The sequence below is a fragment of the Cupressus sempervirens genome, chromosome 7, assembly GCF_028749045.1.
Source record: "Cupressus sempervirens isolate cs-2001-9-10 chromosome 7, ASM2874904v1, whole genome shotgun sequence".
In the NCBI taxonomy this organism is placed as follows: domain Eukaryota; kingdom Viridiplantae; phylum Streptophyta; class Pinopsida; order Cupressales; family Cupressaceae; genus Cupressus; species Cupressus sempervirens.
In genome coordinates this window covers 137,490,424-137,509,661 of record NC_143124.1, presented here as the reverse complement: position 1 = coordinate 137,509,661, position 19,238 = coordinate 137,490,424, and the positions used below count along the sequence as shown (strand labels likewise).

At 34.8% G+C, this 19,238-nt stretch overlaps 1 protein-coding gene across 1 annotated transcript in view; it reads left to right on the top strand.

The window, feature by feature from the left end:
- The window catches only part of LOC149545889 (uncharacterized), a 37,798-nt gene that overhangs the window by 2,651 nt on the left and 15,909 nt on the right, over nt 1-19,238 (top strand). The window contains exon 2 of the mRNA XM_089793853.1: nt 17,327-17,542. Coding sequence (XP_089649979.1) covers nt 17,327-17,542 — 216 coding nt within the window. The remainder of the gene's footprint in view (nt 1-17,326; nt 17,543-19,238) is intronic.

Here is a 19,238-nt window from a genome sequence, read left to right as displayed (position 1 = left end):
ATAACAACACCATGAGGTATTCAAGGGTTTGAGCATTTTCCTATTGAGAGAATGGTGAATTCATTTGGTGGAGTTGCACTTTGAATTGCTGATTGCTATGCCAATGAATTGTGCTTGAATCTGATTGCTATATTGCTAATCAGTCAAGGGTTTGGAAGGGGGAATTTGTGCAAGAGTTTGGTTTAATATTGCTGCTATCTATTTGTGTATGGATAGCTAACATGTCTGATTATATTTCAGCATGCAATGGCAACGTTTGATGTTTATAAGACTACCACATTTGGTGGCATTTGAATTTGTTGAGCCAGTGTCGGGAACTCATACGAGTTGCATTTAATGTACTACTATGTTTAAGTCTGAGAAAGCGAAATAGACATAATTTGGCACCCATAATTCATTGTGAACACCCACGTCAATGTTGGGACAAGATCTTGTTGCTGCAAGAAACCAACGTCAACATCCTACCATGCTAGGTTCCTTGAAAATTCTGAGAATTAAATGTATGCATCATTTGTTATTTTAGCATCGTAAATATTTGCAAACTTTCATATAGTGAATAAAGTTGGTGTGTTAGTTGTGATGGCATTTTAATTTCATGCATTATTATATTTCATATTTTTGGAAAAAACTCCAAAATATGTATATATTAGAAAACATAAAAAAACTAGCAAACTTCAAAAGCAAGAAGTAATCTTTCAGCATAGAGGCATCACCCCTCATAACAATCTCATCAGAAAAAACCAGAAAACGTTTCTTCTGCAAAAGCAAAAGAAATCCTTAACCAAAAACAAAACCTACATCTGGCCTAGACAAAACTAATGTAATCAGTTATATATCGAGAGAAAGATGGAACACTATAATTCCCCTGTTAGGACATTAATTTATTAATTTAAATTTCTCTATTTAGAGTCTCTGCAAACTGGTTTTATATATTTCCTCCATATTTTTCCGTATTTCTCAATGCTAATATTATATATATAGATATATCGTTTTATTCTCCAAAGTCATGTCTTTTCATCAATAATATTATCTTGTTAATAATTAAATTATGTATATTATATTCCTATTTTATTGTAATAAATCTATTTATTTATATTTTCACATTATGATAATATTAAAAATATGATCATTTACAATATTTATATTATATTTGTATCAAATATACAATTATATATAATATTTGCATTATTATTACCTTATATTAAAATATTAAAATTTTATTATGATTATATATTGTTATTATTATTTGTATTTGTTTATCAAATTTTTTTTTAAGAGGAGAATGTTATAATTAGGTTTCAGTTTCATACCATAAACTACTTTAAGAGTTTGATTAAATAATTCAACTTTTTCTTGCAGAATTTGTTTTCAGTCATTTCTACAATCATAAAATAAAAGAAATTGCATACTTCTTGGGATTCTTTATTTGGAGCATTATATTCAAATTTCCTACTTTAGGTGCACCTATATTTATTTCCTTAAGTATTTAGTAGGTCGTGTGCTTGGTTCAGCTGTCCTTTGGCCCTACAACTCGCTAAGGTCCACTATAAATATAGGCACACCTGAAGAGGGAAATTTGAATATAATGCTCCAAATAAAGAACCCCAACAACTATGCAATTTCTTTTATTTTGTGATTATAGATAAGATTAAAAAAAAAATTCTAGATCTCCATCTCAAAACCTACTCCGCTATGCCGTCGTAGTTGAGGGTTTGTTCCTCTCACCAACTGCGCTTTCGACTTCCAAATTTAGTAAATTATTTCAACGACTTTATTTCCTCTACTGTGACAAATGGTTTCAAAATCCTTGTTTTGTAATCTTGTAAAAACACAAAAGAAAATATTAAGATGTTAGGATAAAGAAAACTACACCAGATGTGAAACTATTACAATAATAGATAAATCGTCTATTATTAGTTAATGGTTATCTATTGTAAATATCTAATAAGCTTTAGTTTGCTTTCATTTTTTGTTTTCTCTAGAATAGAATGTTTCTATTCTTTACAATCATTTCCTAAGGAAACATCGTCTCATTCTTTTGTATAAATTGCCCTTTCGGTCTTTGTTAATATCAAGCAAGTATTTACCAATTACTTCCATAATATGGTATCAGAGCATATTTCTTAATTTTTTCGAAAATTATAATTTCTTTTTCGAAATTATTAGAGTCAATTTTCGAAATTATTCTGTGATTCTTGCTTCCTAATCTCAAAACCCTAAGATTTTCAAACTAGGGTTTTTGTCTGAGTTTTTTTAAAATCGTGGATTTTTTCTGGAAAAATCAAAAATTGCAGATTGGAGAAATCGGACCAGACTACCCTAACCGCGACTTCAACAAAATGTATGTTTCTACTGCACAATTTTTTGCAATCACGTTTTTTCTTTGGCCGTCGGATTTGTGACTAGAATCGACTTATTTCTAGGCCGGATTCGTTTGCAAAATTGCGGAAAAAAAGGTCTGCATTTTTGGTTGCCATTTTTTAGACGGCTCTATATGTTTTACAACCACCTGAAGCTACAATATCCGCCTCTTTTTGGAGGTTCAATACAGTCGTTCTTGTTTGAAGGCTCTGTGTTTTTTCCCAACAAACACTTGCCACTGCAAAATCGACCATTTTATCAACGAAATTGCCATTTTTTTTGCAGATTCGACTTCCATGGCCATCGACTGATTTTTTGCCTGAAACCCTAATTTTTGGGGTCGCAAATTTTTTTTGATTGTAGATTCTTGGTGGGTTTTTTGAGAGCTCAACTAGGTTGTCATCTATTTTTTCTGGATGCCTCGATTTTTGAGCCAATTGATCCAAAAAATGAGAACATATTCCTTCTAGGTTTTTTGAGATTTCTTTTGGGTCACTCTTTGATTCTTCCAGGCCTTCCATTTTTTGCCTCAAAGAATGTGCCTTCACAGATTTTCATAGTTTTACATTGAAAAATGTGCCATGGCATCTTTGACAAATATTATGCTTGAGCATACCTCCAAATTCAATGGTCGCAATTATGTCACCTGGAAGCAACGAATTATCGCAATTTTTGAATATTGGAACACCGATCAACTTGTTCTGGGTGTTACGAAGCATCCGACTTCTCCAAGTCTTGATCAAGATACATGGGATTTGAATAATCGAGAGGCAGTGATGCTTCTCAAATTATCCATGGCTGATGATTAGCTTTCTCAGATTTCATCAGGCAAGACAGTTGCCGAGATTTGGACACATCTCAAAGGTCTTCATGAGACTTTTGAGAAAAGCAGAGCTTTCTTTCTGAAAAACACTTTGTTTTCTATTGTCATGCATGAGCGCACCTCGCTCCAGGCACACCTAAATCGGATTCAGGAAATCCGTGATCAGTTACTTGCCATCGGTTGCAAGATGGAGGAAGAGGATATTGTGGTTATCACTCTTCAGAGTTTACCAAAATCCTATGAGCATTTTATCGAGACTCTCAACATCACATCTTCTGGTGTTGATTTGAAGTTCACTGATCTTTGCACCCTGCTGCTTTAGCAAGATCGGTGGAAACAACAGTTCGATACCAACTTTAGTTCCACCTCCACAGAGCAAGCCTTTGTTGCAAAATCCTTTCAGAAGGATAAGGGCAAGTTTTAGTAGAAGTCTTCTGCTCCAGCATCAGATGGTTCTAGAAAGAACATTCAATGCAATTACTACCACAAGTTTGGACACATGAAGTTTCAATGTCAGAAACGCTTAGCTACATAGTCTAAGCAGTCAGGTTTGCAACCCAAAGTGAACAGTGCAGAGCACACTGAGCAGGTGGAATCTGCCCTTTATGCGTTCATAGCTAAAAGACCTACAGATCATGTGAAGTCATCTACCTGTAACATTGATTCAAGTGCCTCTCGTCATTTCACTCACCGTAGAGACTGGTTTACTCACTACCAGCCTTATTCAGACTATTATTTTTTGTGGCGGAGAAGAGTACACAGTTGTCGGTAAAGGCAACATTCAGATTCAGTGTGTTGGGAGGAATCTCATATTCCTTGATGTGTACTACGTTCTAGGAATGGAACTAAATCTACTCTCAGTTAGTCAGTTGCTGGGACATTCTCCACACTTAGCAGTCACCTTCAGTTCACATCAGTGCACGATCACTGATCAGGCGACTACGTTTACTGTTGTAGTGGGTCTTGAGGATCATGGTCTTTTTAGACTTACTGATTCTAGTGATTCTCAGGACTTAGCTATGGCTGCTCGGCAGTCTTCTATCAGCACACTTTGTCATCAATGATATGGGCACTTAAATGTGCATTATCTCTCTCAGCTTGCTCAGGATGAGCTTGTTCTTGGATTGCCAGAGATTCAGACTCAACAGCTTGGAGTTTGTGATGCATGCCAGGCTGGGAAGCAACATCACCAACCTTTCACCAGTGGTGATTCTTGGCGAGCTTCTTAGGTACTTCAGCTTGTTCATGTCGATATCTGTGGCCCTATGACCACTCCTTCTGTTCTTGGATCTAGGTGTTTTCTGTTGTTTGTTGATGATTTCAGTAGAAAAATGTGGGTGTATTTCCTTAAAAAGAAATTAGATGCATTTCCTATATTTTAGAAGTTTAAACCCTTAGTTGAAAAAGAGTCTAGGAAATCTATTATTACTCTTAGATCTGACAATGGGGGGGAATTTTCTTCTAATGCTTTTTCTAGCTTCTTGGATACACATGGCATCAAATGCCAATTAATCACACCCCACATGCCACAACAGAACAGTGTAGTTGAACATCGGAATAGGACAATCACCGAGATGGCTTGTTCCATGCTTGAACATAGACATGTTCCGAAGCAATTCTGGGCAGAAGCTGTTAACACTGCAATTTATCTATTGAACCGGTCACCCACAATGGTGGTCAAAGGCAAAACTCCAGAAGAGGCCTAGTCAGGTCGCAAGCCCAGAATCAGTCACCTGAAGGTTTTTGGCTCCCTTGCTTTTGTTTGGATCCCTAATGCGTCATGCACCAAGTTGGATGCCAAGAGTCAAAAACTCATGCTTGTTGGATATAGCAGTCTTCACAAAGCCTACTGCATGATCGATGTTGAGACATCTCATCTCATCTACAATCGTGATGTAGTCTTTGATGAGCAACAAGGACCTTTCATGCCTGTTTCTCCTGTTCCTGATCCAGTAGACCAGCCTATGATGGCTCATGATTTGGGAGTTCGGTTTCCATTAGGTCCACCTGATGGGAGGGCTCCAGTAGCTCATACATCTCGAGTTATTCCAGTGATACCTGTACAGACACCTCCGGCTACTCCTGTAGGATCACCTCTTTTTGTATATGCTTCACTTGAGTTTGATCCAAATTCTTCTGATGAGGATCCTGCTGATCAAGCATCTTCAGTACTAATGTTGGTCATTCTCCTATCCAGCCTAAGTGGTGGGCTAGGACACCTGCTGATCTTCATGATGATGAGCTCATTGATGGGAGAATTGCTCAGAAAAAGAGCAAAACTATAGATTCTGTTAACTTTGTTCTCATGGCCAACATTCACAATGCGTTTGAACCTCAAACATATTTCGAGGCTAAAAGAATTCCAGAGTGGGAACAGGCCATGACATTTGAACACCAGAGCTTGCTGAAGAATAACACCTGTGTCTTTTTTGATCTTCCACCAAGGAAGAAACCCATTGGCTGCAAATGGGTCTACAAAATCAAATACAAATCGAATGGTACTTTGGATAAGTACAAATCTCATCTAGTGGTGAAGAGTTTTTCTCAGCATTAGGGCATTGATTATAAGGAGACTTTTGCTCCTACCGCAAAGATGAGAACCATTAGATTAGTCCTAGCCATGGCAGCACAGTTTGGCTGGAAGGTCCATCAGATGGATGTCAAGAGTGCTTTCCTGAATGGTGATCTCCATGAAGAGATCTACATGATGTAGCCTCTTGGTTTCAAGGTTGCTGGTAAAGACCATTAGGTTCTAAGATTGGTAAAAGCTCTCTATGGCTTGAATCAGGCCCCTCGAGCATGGTACATCAAGATTGATAAGTACCTCAGTGATCAAAGCTTGAAGAGTAGTTCTTCAAACTCAAATCTGTACATCAAGACTACTGACACTGACATCATCCTTCTGGTTATCTATGTGGATGATCTGATCATCATTGGCAGTTCGGCATCTTTGATTCAAGGAATTAAATAGAATTTATGCTAGTCTTTTGATATGACTGACCTTGGGTTCATGCATTATTGCCTAGGTGTTGAAGTTTGGCAACAATCTTCTAGTATATTCATCTCTGAGTCCAAATATGCCAAGGCCCTGTTAGACGAATTTCGTATGCAAGATTGCAAACCTGCATCTACACCTATGGAGAAAGGTCTCAAGTTATCAGCAAAGTCTGATTCTCCTTCCATTGATGATATACATACAGGTAACTAGTAGGCAACCTCATCTACCTCCTTGCTACTAGGCCTGATATCAGCTTTGCGGTCAGCTATATTTCGCACTTTATGACAGCTCCTAAAGCTAATCATTGGATGGTAGCAAAGCGTGTGTTTCATTATGTGAAGGGCACTTCAGATTATGGACTTCTGTACTCTCGAACTTCTAATCCTAAACTCAGTGGGTTCACAGATTTAGATTGGGCAGGCTCTGTTGATGATAAAAATTCAACATCTAGATATGTGTTTAGTTTGGGATTTGGTGCAGTCACATGGACTAGTAAGAAGTAGCAGGCAGTTTCTCTCTCTTCTACAAAGGCCGAATATAGAGGGACCATTAAGGCAAGATGTGAAACTGTTTGACTTCGTTGGATGCTTGGGAATATGCAGATGACAAGTTAGCAAGTTAGCATGAAATCTAGTCTTCCATGAACAAACCAAGCATGTGGATATTCATGGTCATTACGTACGATAGCTGGTTGAAGACAAGACTAGATTTGAAGTATGTTCCTACCACAGATCAGACTGTAGACATTCTCACCAAGTCTCTTGGTCCTGATAAGTTAATCAAATTCAGAGGACAGCTTGGTGTGTTAGATAGATTAACCATTAAGGGAGGGTATTAAAATAATAGATAATTGTCTATTATTAGTTAATGATTATCTATTGTAAATATCTAATAAGCTTTAGTTTGCTTTCATTTTTTGCTTTCTTTAGAATATAATGTTTCTATTCTTTATGATCGTTTCCTAAGGAAACATCGTCTCATTCTTTTGTATAAATTGATCTTTCGGTCTTTGTTAATATCAAGCAAGTATTTACCAATTACTTCCATAATAGAAACAAGTATTTCACTTAGGGAAACAACGTATTTTAGCTTGAAACTTGACACACTATAAAAATTATCTATGGATAAAAAGACAATATTTGTAATAATCCCAACTGGTTATAACTTCATCAAACACCAAATTCTTTTATAATTCAATTGTTTGACATTTCATCAAACACTTTGCAAGCAAGCTCTGATACAACTGTAATAACTCTTTGCGGGCTATAACTTTATAACACCAATTTCTTTTACTGAATTAATAGTTTGACAATTTTTTTAAACACTTGGCAAACATTCCCACTCTATGCAAACTCCCTTTGAGCTATATTGTTAATGGGACATTCCCTATTTTTAATTTTTGAATATAAATAATGGTAAAGAAAAGACAATGCTAAATTTTAACAATTCACTAATCAACCTGTAATATCCCCATTTTTGAAGACATTAGAATTTGACAGATTTTTCTATTATTGAGATCCGCATAGGCTAATTATTGTGAATAGAGGGTCTTCTATGGTAGCGAGTTCGCTTGGGAGGGTCTTGTCTTCTCCACAATTCGATAAGCTACCGGTTGATCTTCATTTGGCTCAAATTGGACTTCATTTGAGCTGAGTTTTGTGTACTTACTATCTGTGGTAAGTTAGATGTTGATTGAGATAGACCCTTTCTATTTTTGAAAAGTGCATTTAGTCACATGGAGAAATAATAAGTATGACTCCTATTTCAGACGACATATTTAAATGATGAGTATTTTGGGAGTTATTATATTTTTAGTGGTCAAATTAGTATTAATTATTAAATAGCTTATTATAAAGTTATAATTTAACTTTATAATTTCACTTAAGTTGAGAAGTTGAGTTATCATTGGAAAGTGTCATTTATTAATTAGTTAAGCCAAGTCAAGTGAGAGAATTTAAAGGAAGCTTCTAATTAATGTTGTGTGGTGAAGCTTCTTGAGTGAAGTTATATTTTGACAACAAAAGGGAATTTGGAAGTTATTAATACAAGCCCACTTGTTGAGAAAAATATGCTTGGATATTTTATTTGCTTTTGATGCCTTTGTGGCTTTTTCTGAGTTCTGATTTTTGTGACCTTGCTGAAGAATAAGGGTCTGAATTTTGAGTTGTTCCACTGGATCTACAACTGAAGTATTGTCGATTCGAAATCTGAGAATTAGTTGAAGGTTGGCTTGCAATTTTCTGCTCATTTTGCATATCTCTTGCTGTATTTGTTGTAGCTAAGGAGAATAATCTTGATTATTATATGCTTGTTGAAGCATGTAGCTAAGGGTTTGGAGTTTAGACTTGATTATTGATCTTGCAACTGAGATATTGTGGATCAATTTCTAAAGGTTTGCATCTTCCATTTCTGTTATTACTGTTGCTTGGAAGAAAGTGTGTGAAATTCAGAGATGTAATTTGATTCAATGCTGATGTAAATTGAATTGAGAGATGAATATGGAGTAGTTCAATTTTTTTAAGTTACATGGCATATTAAATCAAATGCAAATCTATCATTGCCATTGAATTAAGTTTGTTCATCATCAATGTTGTTCAAAAATTGCATTATCTTGGGGAATGTGATTTAGTTAGCTTTAGAGTTCTTTTCAGTAGTATTGGCATTGTATGCTAAATGTTTTGACATAATGTTAAAAGTTAGAAATATTAGTATTTGTTAGAGCTATAGCTAGGCAGGGTTATTACACAACCAGTTTTGAAATCAAAATGCTATTGCAATGTTATTTATAAGAATTCAATGGACATTTATAACTACATAGTGCGGAACCTATGATTACTCCAACATTCTTCAACACTAATTGCAACAGTAAATTTGAGCTCTTGACATGAAACACAGTCCCTAAATTGTGTTCGCAAGAAACTAATTAATGATTGCAGGTCTCTAATTGTTGGTTCCAAGCCTATATTGATGCCTAATGCTGTCTTAGGAAAGGAACAACAACCTCCAGTGATACCCAACCACCTCTCAGAATAATCACAGGTGCTCTAAAACCTGATTGCTGCCCTCCAATAATTGATTGCAGCCTTCCACAAAGTCTGAAATCACTACCAAATATAGAGATGACAACCACAGTACATTCCTCTTATAACCACACCAAATAGTAGACAATAATTGCGTTCTAAATCACAAGTTCTCCAGCCATACTGAAATTCCCAAGTACAATAATAACAGTCGCGAAATATTATAATTTAATTCAAACAATTCTAAGAACTAATTCACAATACCTAAGCTGTGAAGTACCAGGCACTTCTTAATTCAAAACCCTTCATACTTCAGCAAGGGAAAAGAAATCCGCAAACATAGAAACTCTTCGCAGGCAACAAAAGTAAATAATTAATAGGATGCTTTGCTCATCAAATGGGCTCACATTTATAATCTCCAAATGGCACAAAGTTTCCCAAATGAACTTCACTTAGGAAGCTTCCCACATACAACATCAAATTATAATAAAGTGCCATTATAACCTAATTTATTAATTGCTTTTGGCTCTGAAAATGACATTTTCTACCATAACTTAAAATTCTGACATGTAAGGCCATTGGTTCTTGTTCCCATGTTTTAAACTTTTTGTTCCAGTTCCAATGAACTATGATAGTAAGGTGAACAACAAAAAATACCAACAAAAATAGCAACCTCAGCATATTTAGATGAATAATAATAATAATTCACCCCGTTGTCCTGCATTTTGTCACCACAAAATGCAGATAACAGCATGAAACTTTTTCAACCTAGTTTTGCATCTCTCTAAGTTGAATTTGATATTCAATTGCTCAATGTTGATTGATCAATCAACTTCAATTCATATATATCAAGTTGTTTTACTGAAGGCTTTCATCAAGTCCTTTTCATTTTGCTTTTTGTTAAGCCTTTGCTTGATTTTTAAGGCTTTCATCATCCTTTTCTTTGCTTTTGAGTTTGCATTTGTTGGTTTTTAGTCCTTTGATTTTGCTCATGTTATGGATTTTGCTTTTCCTTTCGATTCAGTCTAACTTAGAGCTCAATCGGAGTTGTTAGTCAAGAGATATGGTCATTTTAGTGCCCAAAAAGTGGACCTTTTTGATGCAACAACACGAATTAAAATATCATGTTATATTTCTAATTTGATATTCACTTTTTGAAAAATATAACTTAAATTCACTTTTTGTTATGTTTTTAAGTTACGTTAACTTTAAATTTTTCACTTAAAGTGACTATAGTGCACTTTATGCTATAATTTTAAGTTGAGTTAATTTTTGATTTTTCACTTAAGTGACTATATTAACTATATAATTCAATTTAATTTTTAGCATTTAAATCAAATACTCTAGTAAATATTATTTTTTAAATGATATTTACATGTTATATTGTTAATATGATATGTAAATATAATTTATGTCCCACTTAAGTACTATTTTAATGAATTTAAATTGACATGTGTTTATTAAATCACTTAAAGTCATCAAAAGTGGACATTTTATATGCAATTGTCATTACATGTAAAGTTCATTTTGGTAGACCTTTTTGATGTCATTACATCAAAAGTCTATTATAAGTGGACCTTTTTTATGCTATTGCATCAAAAGTGAAGTTTTTATGCTTTCACATCTAAAAAGTGAAATGCATTTTAAAACATGCATCCTCTCTCAAAAGGTTTGATTTTTCTTATAGACATATTTTAAAACATGCTAGTGACTCAAAAAGGTCCAATTTTGATAAAAAAATATGTATTAATATATGCAATGACACTCAAAAAGTCTGATTTTGAAGAACATGTTTTTGCCCTCCAAGAACTTGATTTTGATCATAAGTAGAGATTTTCTCAGTGGATTTGCATGAGATCTTTTCCAATAGGGTCGTTTTTACTTAGCCATGGATTTATCTTGCTAAAAAACAAATTTTCAAACTCCTTCTAAGGGCACATTTTAGGAAAAATCTTCAAATAAATCCATTCTGAGTGATTTAAATCACATTTTTGCAAGGAAAAAAGGAGTTCTGGCATCTTCAATCAATTGTAATACATCTTGGCTCATATTTTTGCACTTAGAAGCCAAAAACAAATTCATTTCATGTCTTTTATGAATCACGTTTTTGCTAAAAACGCCCAGAAAATTGGGTTTTTTATCCACTTTTTTGCATTTTGGAGTCACGTTTTTGCATTTTGATACATGTATATGCATTGGGGGAAATCGTATTTGCATTCACAAGTCAAAAATGACTCAAAAACATGCATTTTTTGGTCATGTTTTTACAAAAATGGCCCAGATTTTTGCATAAAAATGTCATGTTTTTGTTCAAAAAACTCAAAAAAATGCATTTTCAGCCCATACCTTTGATCAAGAGAGATGTTTTTTAGTTTTAAATGCATGATATTGTCTTTGGAGACCACGTTTTTGGTCGTCTCATGTCAAATTCAACCATTGAATGTCCATTACATGCAAGTATGGAAAAAGTCAAAAAGTTGTTTGAAAATCCAGATTTGAGGGAGAATTGGTCTTAAAGTCTATAAAACTTGCTATTTTGGCTCCTTAATCTTCATGTAAGTGGACTCTTTCTTTCTTGCTATTTAATTTGTGCTTATCTTGCTGATTTTATGCACATAATTTCTCGATGACTGCCACTTGTTGAAATTTATGCCATGGAAAGTGCATTTTTCCTTTAAAAATGAAGAATTTGTTCATTTTCATGTTTTTGGTTCTTTCCCAAGTTCCAATTACAAATTTGAGTGTTGAAGTGTTTTTGTATCTTGGCATGTTTGAGTCACTTTCCAAAGGTACATTTTTCTTTGTGTTTTTGATTTTTGTGTTTGCTTGCCGGTTTTCTCCACTTTGGAGAAGTCACAAGTTCTTCCCCAAGAACTTGTTGTTGCTTCACTTCATGCAAAAGCATTATCACGTTCCACATTCTATTTCTGTGTCAGAACACCTCACCTCTCATTTGATGAATGCGATTACGTGTTTTTCATCTCATTCACCATCTGCACATGCATGTAATCCCATTTTTCTCTTCCATTTTCGCTCATCTCACTTTTCGCATCCACTTGCACGACATAATTACACGGAAAGCCTTACATGTAATTGCATCTAAAAGGTCCAATTTTGATTAAAGTCACTTTTTGAAAAGTCAAAAAGATGTCATTTTCATCTTCCATGTACTTTGACTTCACCTTTTCACCAAAGGTGACTATAAAGCTCATTATCCTCTTCCATTTTCCATTCTCGTCTCTCCATATGCATTCTCACCTCCATGAGTGATTACATATTTTTTGACTCTTTCCATGCTTTGTGACTCATCCTCTATTCGCATTTTCATGTAAAGTGCATCCTTCATCCGTATTCGCATCTCACTCACCTTTCATCTCCTGTTACATATTGCATTTACATGTAATCCATTTTCTATGCAATGACATCTTCAAAGCCCAAGTCACTTTTTAAAAATCAGCAATATCTTTTTGCATGCATTCCCATGTGCCAAGCACTTTACTTTAAAACAAAAAAAAGAGTTAAAGGTGTTGATAGAAAGTTGTTCCAAATTTACATCCAGACACCATCAAGAAGGTTTTCAAAGTGTCAAAGACTCCAGTTTGTGGTGATCTACAAAGGAGAATTCACGACAACTTGAGCGAGAAGCTAGATCACATCAAATTTTCAAATGACAATGAACAATTCATCAAAGTTAGAGGTTATCAAAAGACACAACACTATGGTTATCAAGGTGAATGCAGTGGTACAAAATAAAGGGACTCCCAATCTTGTTATCATTCGGGATAGCATCGCCAAGTACAAGGCCCTTCAGGACAATCTCTAGGACTGTTTCAATTCTCTTCCCTCTTTCTTCTTCTTATTTCATGTTTGTAATTGAAGATGTATTACATGAAAATGTGTAATTACATGTAATGCGAGTTGCTGTAATGGGCACCCCTGAATGTCCCAAAAACTAAACCAAATTGCTAAAAGGAATTATGTCAAACAGTTTGTATTCAACCTCTTATTTTTTCCGTTTAATGTTTTAAATCCCTTATAACTCCAGAAATCAAACGTTTATTTGTTTGTTGTGTTTTGTGCATGGAATTGGTATCATACAACATAAACAAGAAAGAAAATACAATAATATGCAAAGTGGAAATGAACTGCTGCCAATAAAATTTTATTTTCAGAATTCATAAAACCAAATACATGGCAGATTTATCAACTCACTAATTACTTCAGCATTATTGACATAATACTCCAGCGCATGGTTTCGAACTTGCTGCTACAGTACTTTGTCCTTCAATCAGTCCACTACCTTCATAATATCATTCCCTCAAAGCGGCATAAGCGTCGGACAAGTAGTGAAGAAGATATGAGCAAAATACCAAATTTGCTTGTAGCCGGAAATGCAACTAAACTGCCTGATAATGAAGCCGATAACAAAGAATTCCAAAGGTCAAACCCCAAGGGAATGACGTCTAGAATGTTACAAGAGAGGATAAACGTCCTCAAATGCCAAGAATAGAGCTGCAACTCACACACCAATTTCTTCTCATATTCAACCTGTCTAATGAAGCCACAAATGCTTCCTTTTATTCTATTCCCAAGGGTCCGCTCAACTCATATGGGCAATGTGGGATAAAAGATGTGTAATATATAAAACATATATTAAAATACCCCTTATGTCTCCCTTGGGTACACATCACCACAAAATAAATATTAAAGTAACACTTTAATATTTTACAATTAAATTAGACGTTACTTTAATAAAACTTCAAGCATTAAAATGTATTAGCAATCGGACTCCGAATAATGCGAGTGATAGCTCATCGGAAAGCTCTCACAGAGGAGTATCGAATCCAATCACCAAAATTGACCTGCACTGTGACCTATCGACTTACTAAAAATAGTATGCCTGAAATTGAGTAAATCAACTTTGTTTTGGCCCTAATTTTTTCTTATCCTCCACTTAGACTTTGGAGAACGTGAAGGCCAAAAGATGGGATCATTACAGTTGCATGTACATAAGGTGTAATGCGAGTTGCACATGCAATTGCATGTAACCCTATTTTTTTCTTTCAGTTAGACTAGGTAAAAGTTGGTTGAGTTGCTCCCACTTTTTCGTCCACCTTTTTCTCAACTCCAGTGCCTATATAAAGGAGTGCCCCCTCATTGTAAAAATCATCTTTTTTAGTATGCAAGAAAGCTCTGCCATGTTTGTGCAAACATAACTTTGATTGTGTAGTACAAAGTTGGGAGAAAGGTGAATAAAAGAAGCAATTAGATTCGAAGCTTTGACTGTAATTTGTGCCTATTGTCTTGATGCACGTTATTATTGTGTGTTCAATAAAAGAGCATAGTGATTTAAGCAGCAATCGGAGCTTAAGCTTTGATTGGGAGCGATTGTGGATAAATATAGCTAAGCTTTGTCTGTAGCTTGTACTTCTTTCTTAATTTGCAAAATAGTTAAGTTATTCTTACTTTTAGGAGTCTTTGTGCCCTAATTGTAAAACTTTTAATATAGAAGTATGACCGGACTTAGAGCCAAAGTAGTACATTTTTAGCTAGCCTTTGAGTTAGTGAAGGTTTATTGATATCACTGTTTCTAGCGCTTGGTAGAAGTGTAGTTAGAGATTCACTGTGCCTATTACTCACCCCATGAGTAAGTGGATTCTTTCTTGAAAGATAAGAAGAAAGGATATTGGTAACACCTATTTTATAAGATCTCTTGACTTTTTACCTACCTTGAGTTGATCCAAGGAATGGTGAGAAGGGAGAGCCTTCTCTTTAAGGTAGGAGAGACTCTGTTTCACACGCTCTGGCTGGTCATCCTATTTTGCAATTGGATTTTTACCCAAAACTGTCGGTTGCAAAATATCCACTCAACACACCCGTCATACAAAAACAATTGGAGAAGCATCAAAATCAAAATTTGACAACACCAAAGTGAACCTGACGATAAAAGATGATGAATGAACCTAACGAGGTGACTTACTATAAATAAATGCTCCCTCGAAGATTCTTGGAACTCAAACCGGAAGCGTATCCTCGAACTCCTCTAACTCAACCGAGCTCATCGGAACCAACAGATTGACTTACCATAAATAGTAAGTCCCTCAAATGGAGCCAAAAAAATGCCTATAACCACACAACTGAGACCCTCAAATTCCATTGTCAGCTCATGAGGGTCGCGATGGTGAACTGACCTGGCCAACTGCAGGAACCTATTAAAAATGGGGACATTACAATATTTGACGAAACAAGTATTTCCTCATAATAAGATTGCAAGAAACACAAGCCATATTACCTCGAATTCATATCCAGTGATGGAGACTGTTGGCATGGTTTGTCTCCCTTCTGATTTCTTAAATATGTTGCTTCAAAGAGCATTGGTTCATAGGTGGAGTTTGATCTAACGTGCTTAGGGTAGAATGATATTTGATGGGCTACCATAGAGCTCAAATCTGTGACAAGAAACATTAGAAGTGATGAAAAGCTTGGGTAAGGGAACTTTAGCTTTTGGATTTATAATTTCAATATTTTTTTAATTATTAGGCAGCTTTGGTAAGCCTGAAGTAATATTGTTATACAATATTATCTCAAACATAAAACTATGTAATTTAATTTAATGTTATAAATTACTGTTAAGTTTAGCATGTAATATAGTGGAATTAGATATGTCCTATTCTATATTTATTTTTTCGGATAATACACATTGCAATTACTTCTCTGGAACTAGATCAATTATTTCTATATCTTAAAATATATTGTAAACTGACAATGAAAGTTACTTTCAAGAAACTTGTTGCTATAAATAACTATTAAAAAAATGCATTTTGTAACACATTTTTATATTATAAAAATTATTGGTGTTTGGAGCAGAGTATATGTTTTGACCAATATTTAAAGGGTGCATATCATCTAGCATGAAGTCCAGCTTTAAATTTGGTTGCTACAAATATTTTATGTGCAGAGTCGATATTAATTATAAAGTGTTGTGAAAGTACATTTTGCTGTTGCATGCATATATGCATATTTAGATTCCAAGATTACAGTCATTTATTAGCAAGTTTGAATGGCTCTGAGATGAGAGATTTCTATTCACCCAGATTCATAGCATTGTGAGATAGGCAACTGTTTGTGTTGAAGAAAAAATTCTTTATTATGTTTTACAATAGGAATCTTTAAAAAAAATTGTAATTAAATAACTTGTAGAATAGATGAATTTAGAGAGTGAGCAAATGACGCATAAAGGTTCTGCATGATAAGCATATCTGGTATTAGCTCAAGTGTTCTGCAATTAGAATTATTTGTCTATTCTTCCAATTTCAAAATGTTCCCTCCATGTTGAATTCTATTTCTTAATCAAAAATATTGAAAAATTACATTATTTGATATTACTTGCTTGATTAATCTCGATAGTGTCTGATTACTATTATGCAATGGCTATAGATTCAGTTAAAATGTTTTTAAGATTTTCAAGTTTGTTTTGTATTTCATATTTGCTAGGTAGACAGTTCTGCAACTTATGTTAACATGTGCTTTTTTATTATTTATTTAAGTTTTTTAATGTGCGTTAAATAAATGTAAATGTCTAATGTTTTGGGTATATGTTGCATTGTGAAAAACAAGAAATAATTGATATTTCTTATTTCCCCTCTATTGTTTCTCAACTTTGAAATAGTATTGTATTTCTCACGGAAATTTAAAACTAATGTTGCTAATTTAAAAAATTTGATCAGTTTGTGCTCACAGATCATGACCGATGATTAGTGTGGGTGTTATATCACCTTACAGTGCTCAAGTTAGTTACTTAAAGAGTAGGTTGATGAAGAACAATAAATGGAGGAACAATATTGATGTAGAAGTGAGAACGTTGGATGGGTTTCAGACTAGAGAAAAAGACATCATAATTATTTCTACTGTTAGTACTAACAATATTGGGATCCTTTCTGATTATGGAAGAGCATATTTTGCTTTGAAATGTGCACGGTAATTTTTTTCATCTCTTTTTTTTTGGGGATTAATATTCTGCCATTTTTATGTTCTATTAACTGAAATCATTCTCAGTAAAAGGCTTTGTCCCTTGCATGATTATCATTATCAACTATAGAATGCTATTGTGGTGTTTATGAGCAGATCATGTCTTTGGGTTGTCGGGAATGGATCTGTGCTTGTGAAAGCAAATCTATATGGGAGAAGCTAGCAAAGGATGCAATTGCTAGGAACTGCTTTGTAGATCCAAATAAATACAGTGATATGGTGAAAGTAATAAGAAATGCAAAGGCTGAGATAAAAAACCTTCAAGATCTATTAAAAACTGATTCTATCTTGTTCAACAACACACTCTGGAAGGTAACTTGGATGCTAAAGTTATTCAGATTTACCACCATGGGAATATTGAAGCTGTGTCTTTTTCTGGAGTGTTCTTGTAGCTCATGATTAACTTTATCCTTAGACATTTATGACTTAAACAAATTTCTTTTATCTTTGAAACTTATATTTTCTCTGGTTATTTATTCAATTATTAATATAAAGTGGGTGGAATTTTTTATTGCTGTAGTTTGTTATAATAGATTACTTGTGCAATATTTTGAATATTCTCAGGTTTATAGAGTTTTTAGGGTTTAAGCAATAATTAAAGAACACAATTCTACTACTGGGGCAGGGGGGTGAATCTGTAGTAGATACAAATTTCTAAAATATAATGGAATTTAAACTTGTGATTGCCTGGTCCACACCATTTACACACTATACCTCCATTTTGTCCTCCTCCATTTTGATAGTCCCGTGCAAAATGACCCCATTCGTTGCACTGCCTACATTGAATCATAGGTCTTCCCTTGGAATAATACTAGATTGCTCTTTGGGTTGTATTGTTATTGCTGTTATTATTACTTCCTCGTCTATTATTTCTATAACCTCCAGGTGAGGCTTCTACATTAGTATTTCATGGAGGAGTGGAGGGTGGTCTGCAATGTTCCCCCTGGGTGAAGAATACTTGTGCATTTCGTACTTCTAAGTTGTAAAGGCAGTCTTTGATTGTGTCTCAATACCTGACAGATCTCACAGAATGCTTTTCTCGGGCATTTTCCTTTTGTATGGCCCTCCTTTTCACAATCTATACACCATAGTTCCCTCCTATTTTTTCTTCCTTCCTTCTTGTTACCTGCTTCATTAATCACATCATATCATTCCTCAAAGTTTGGATGGTTGTGGGTTCCTTCCCACTTTCTTTTGAGCTTTCACTCTCACTTGCATGTCTTTTGGCCTTGGAGGTTTTGTTTTAACTTTCTATATCCATTGCACAAGTACACACATCCACAAAGGTTGATGGTGGAACTATTTTCATCTTTTTCTTTAGGGACGACGTCAACCCTTCAATAAGCCACCTTTCTTCAGTCTATTTGTAGGCTTGTTGTCAAGCTTCCTAATCAATTCCTTCAGCCTCCTACTATACGCTTTTACAGATTCATTCTGCCCTTGCCTTGTCATGTAAATCTCTGTCACTATTTCATCATCGTCCTGAAGGAGTCTGAATTCTTCTTCAAATGCTGTATGAAGATTATTCCATGTATTCTTCTTGCTTGCCTCCAAATCTATATACCAGTCAATGGTTATACCTCTTAGTGTGGTTGGAAATGCTTTCAGCCTTTCATTCAGATCATTCTTTTCATTTGCTTGCCATATGGTTATGCATGTTTTATAGTGACATGCAGTATCCTTCGAGCCATCCTTGGTGAATTTAGGGAGTTTTTGTTTTCCATTGTCATTCTTTTGCTCTTTTTCCTTCTTGACGGGATGCTCCCTTCTAACAAGATGCTCCTTCTTGAGCGCCCTCTTCACGGGCTATATTTGTGGTTGCTAGTCCTAATAGTATCTTCTCCTACGCTTAGGGTTTGTTCCCATCAAAGCTCTTTGCGTGTAGGGGTTTTTGAGTTTGTGCACCCTACCTTCCTTCCTGATGTCTCAGAGATAGCCAAATTGGTATTCCTTCAATTGTATGTTCAATCAACTCTTCTTGGATTTGGATGGGGTTCCCCTATCCCCT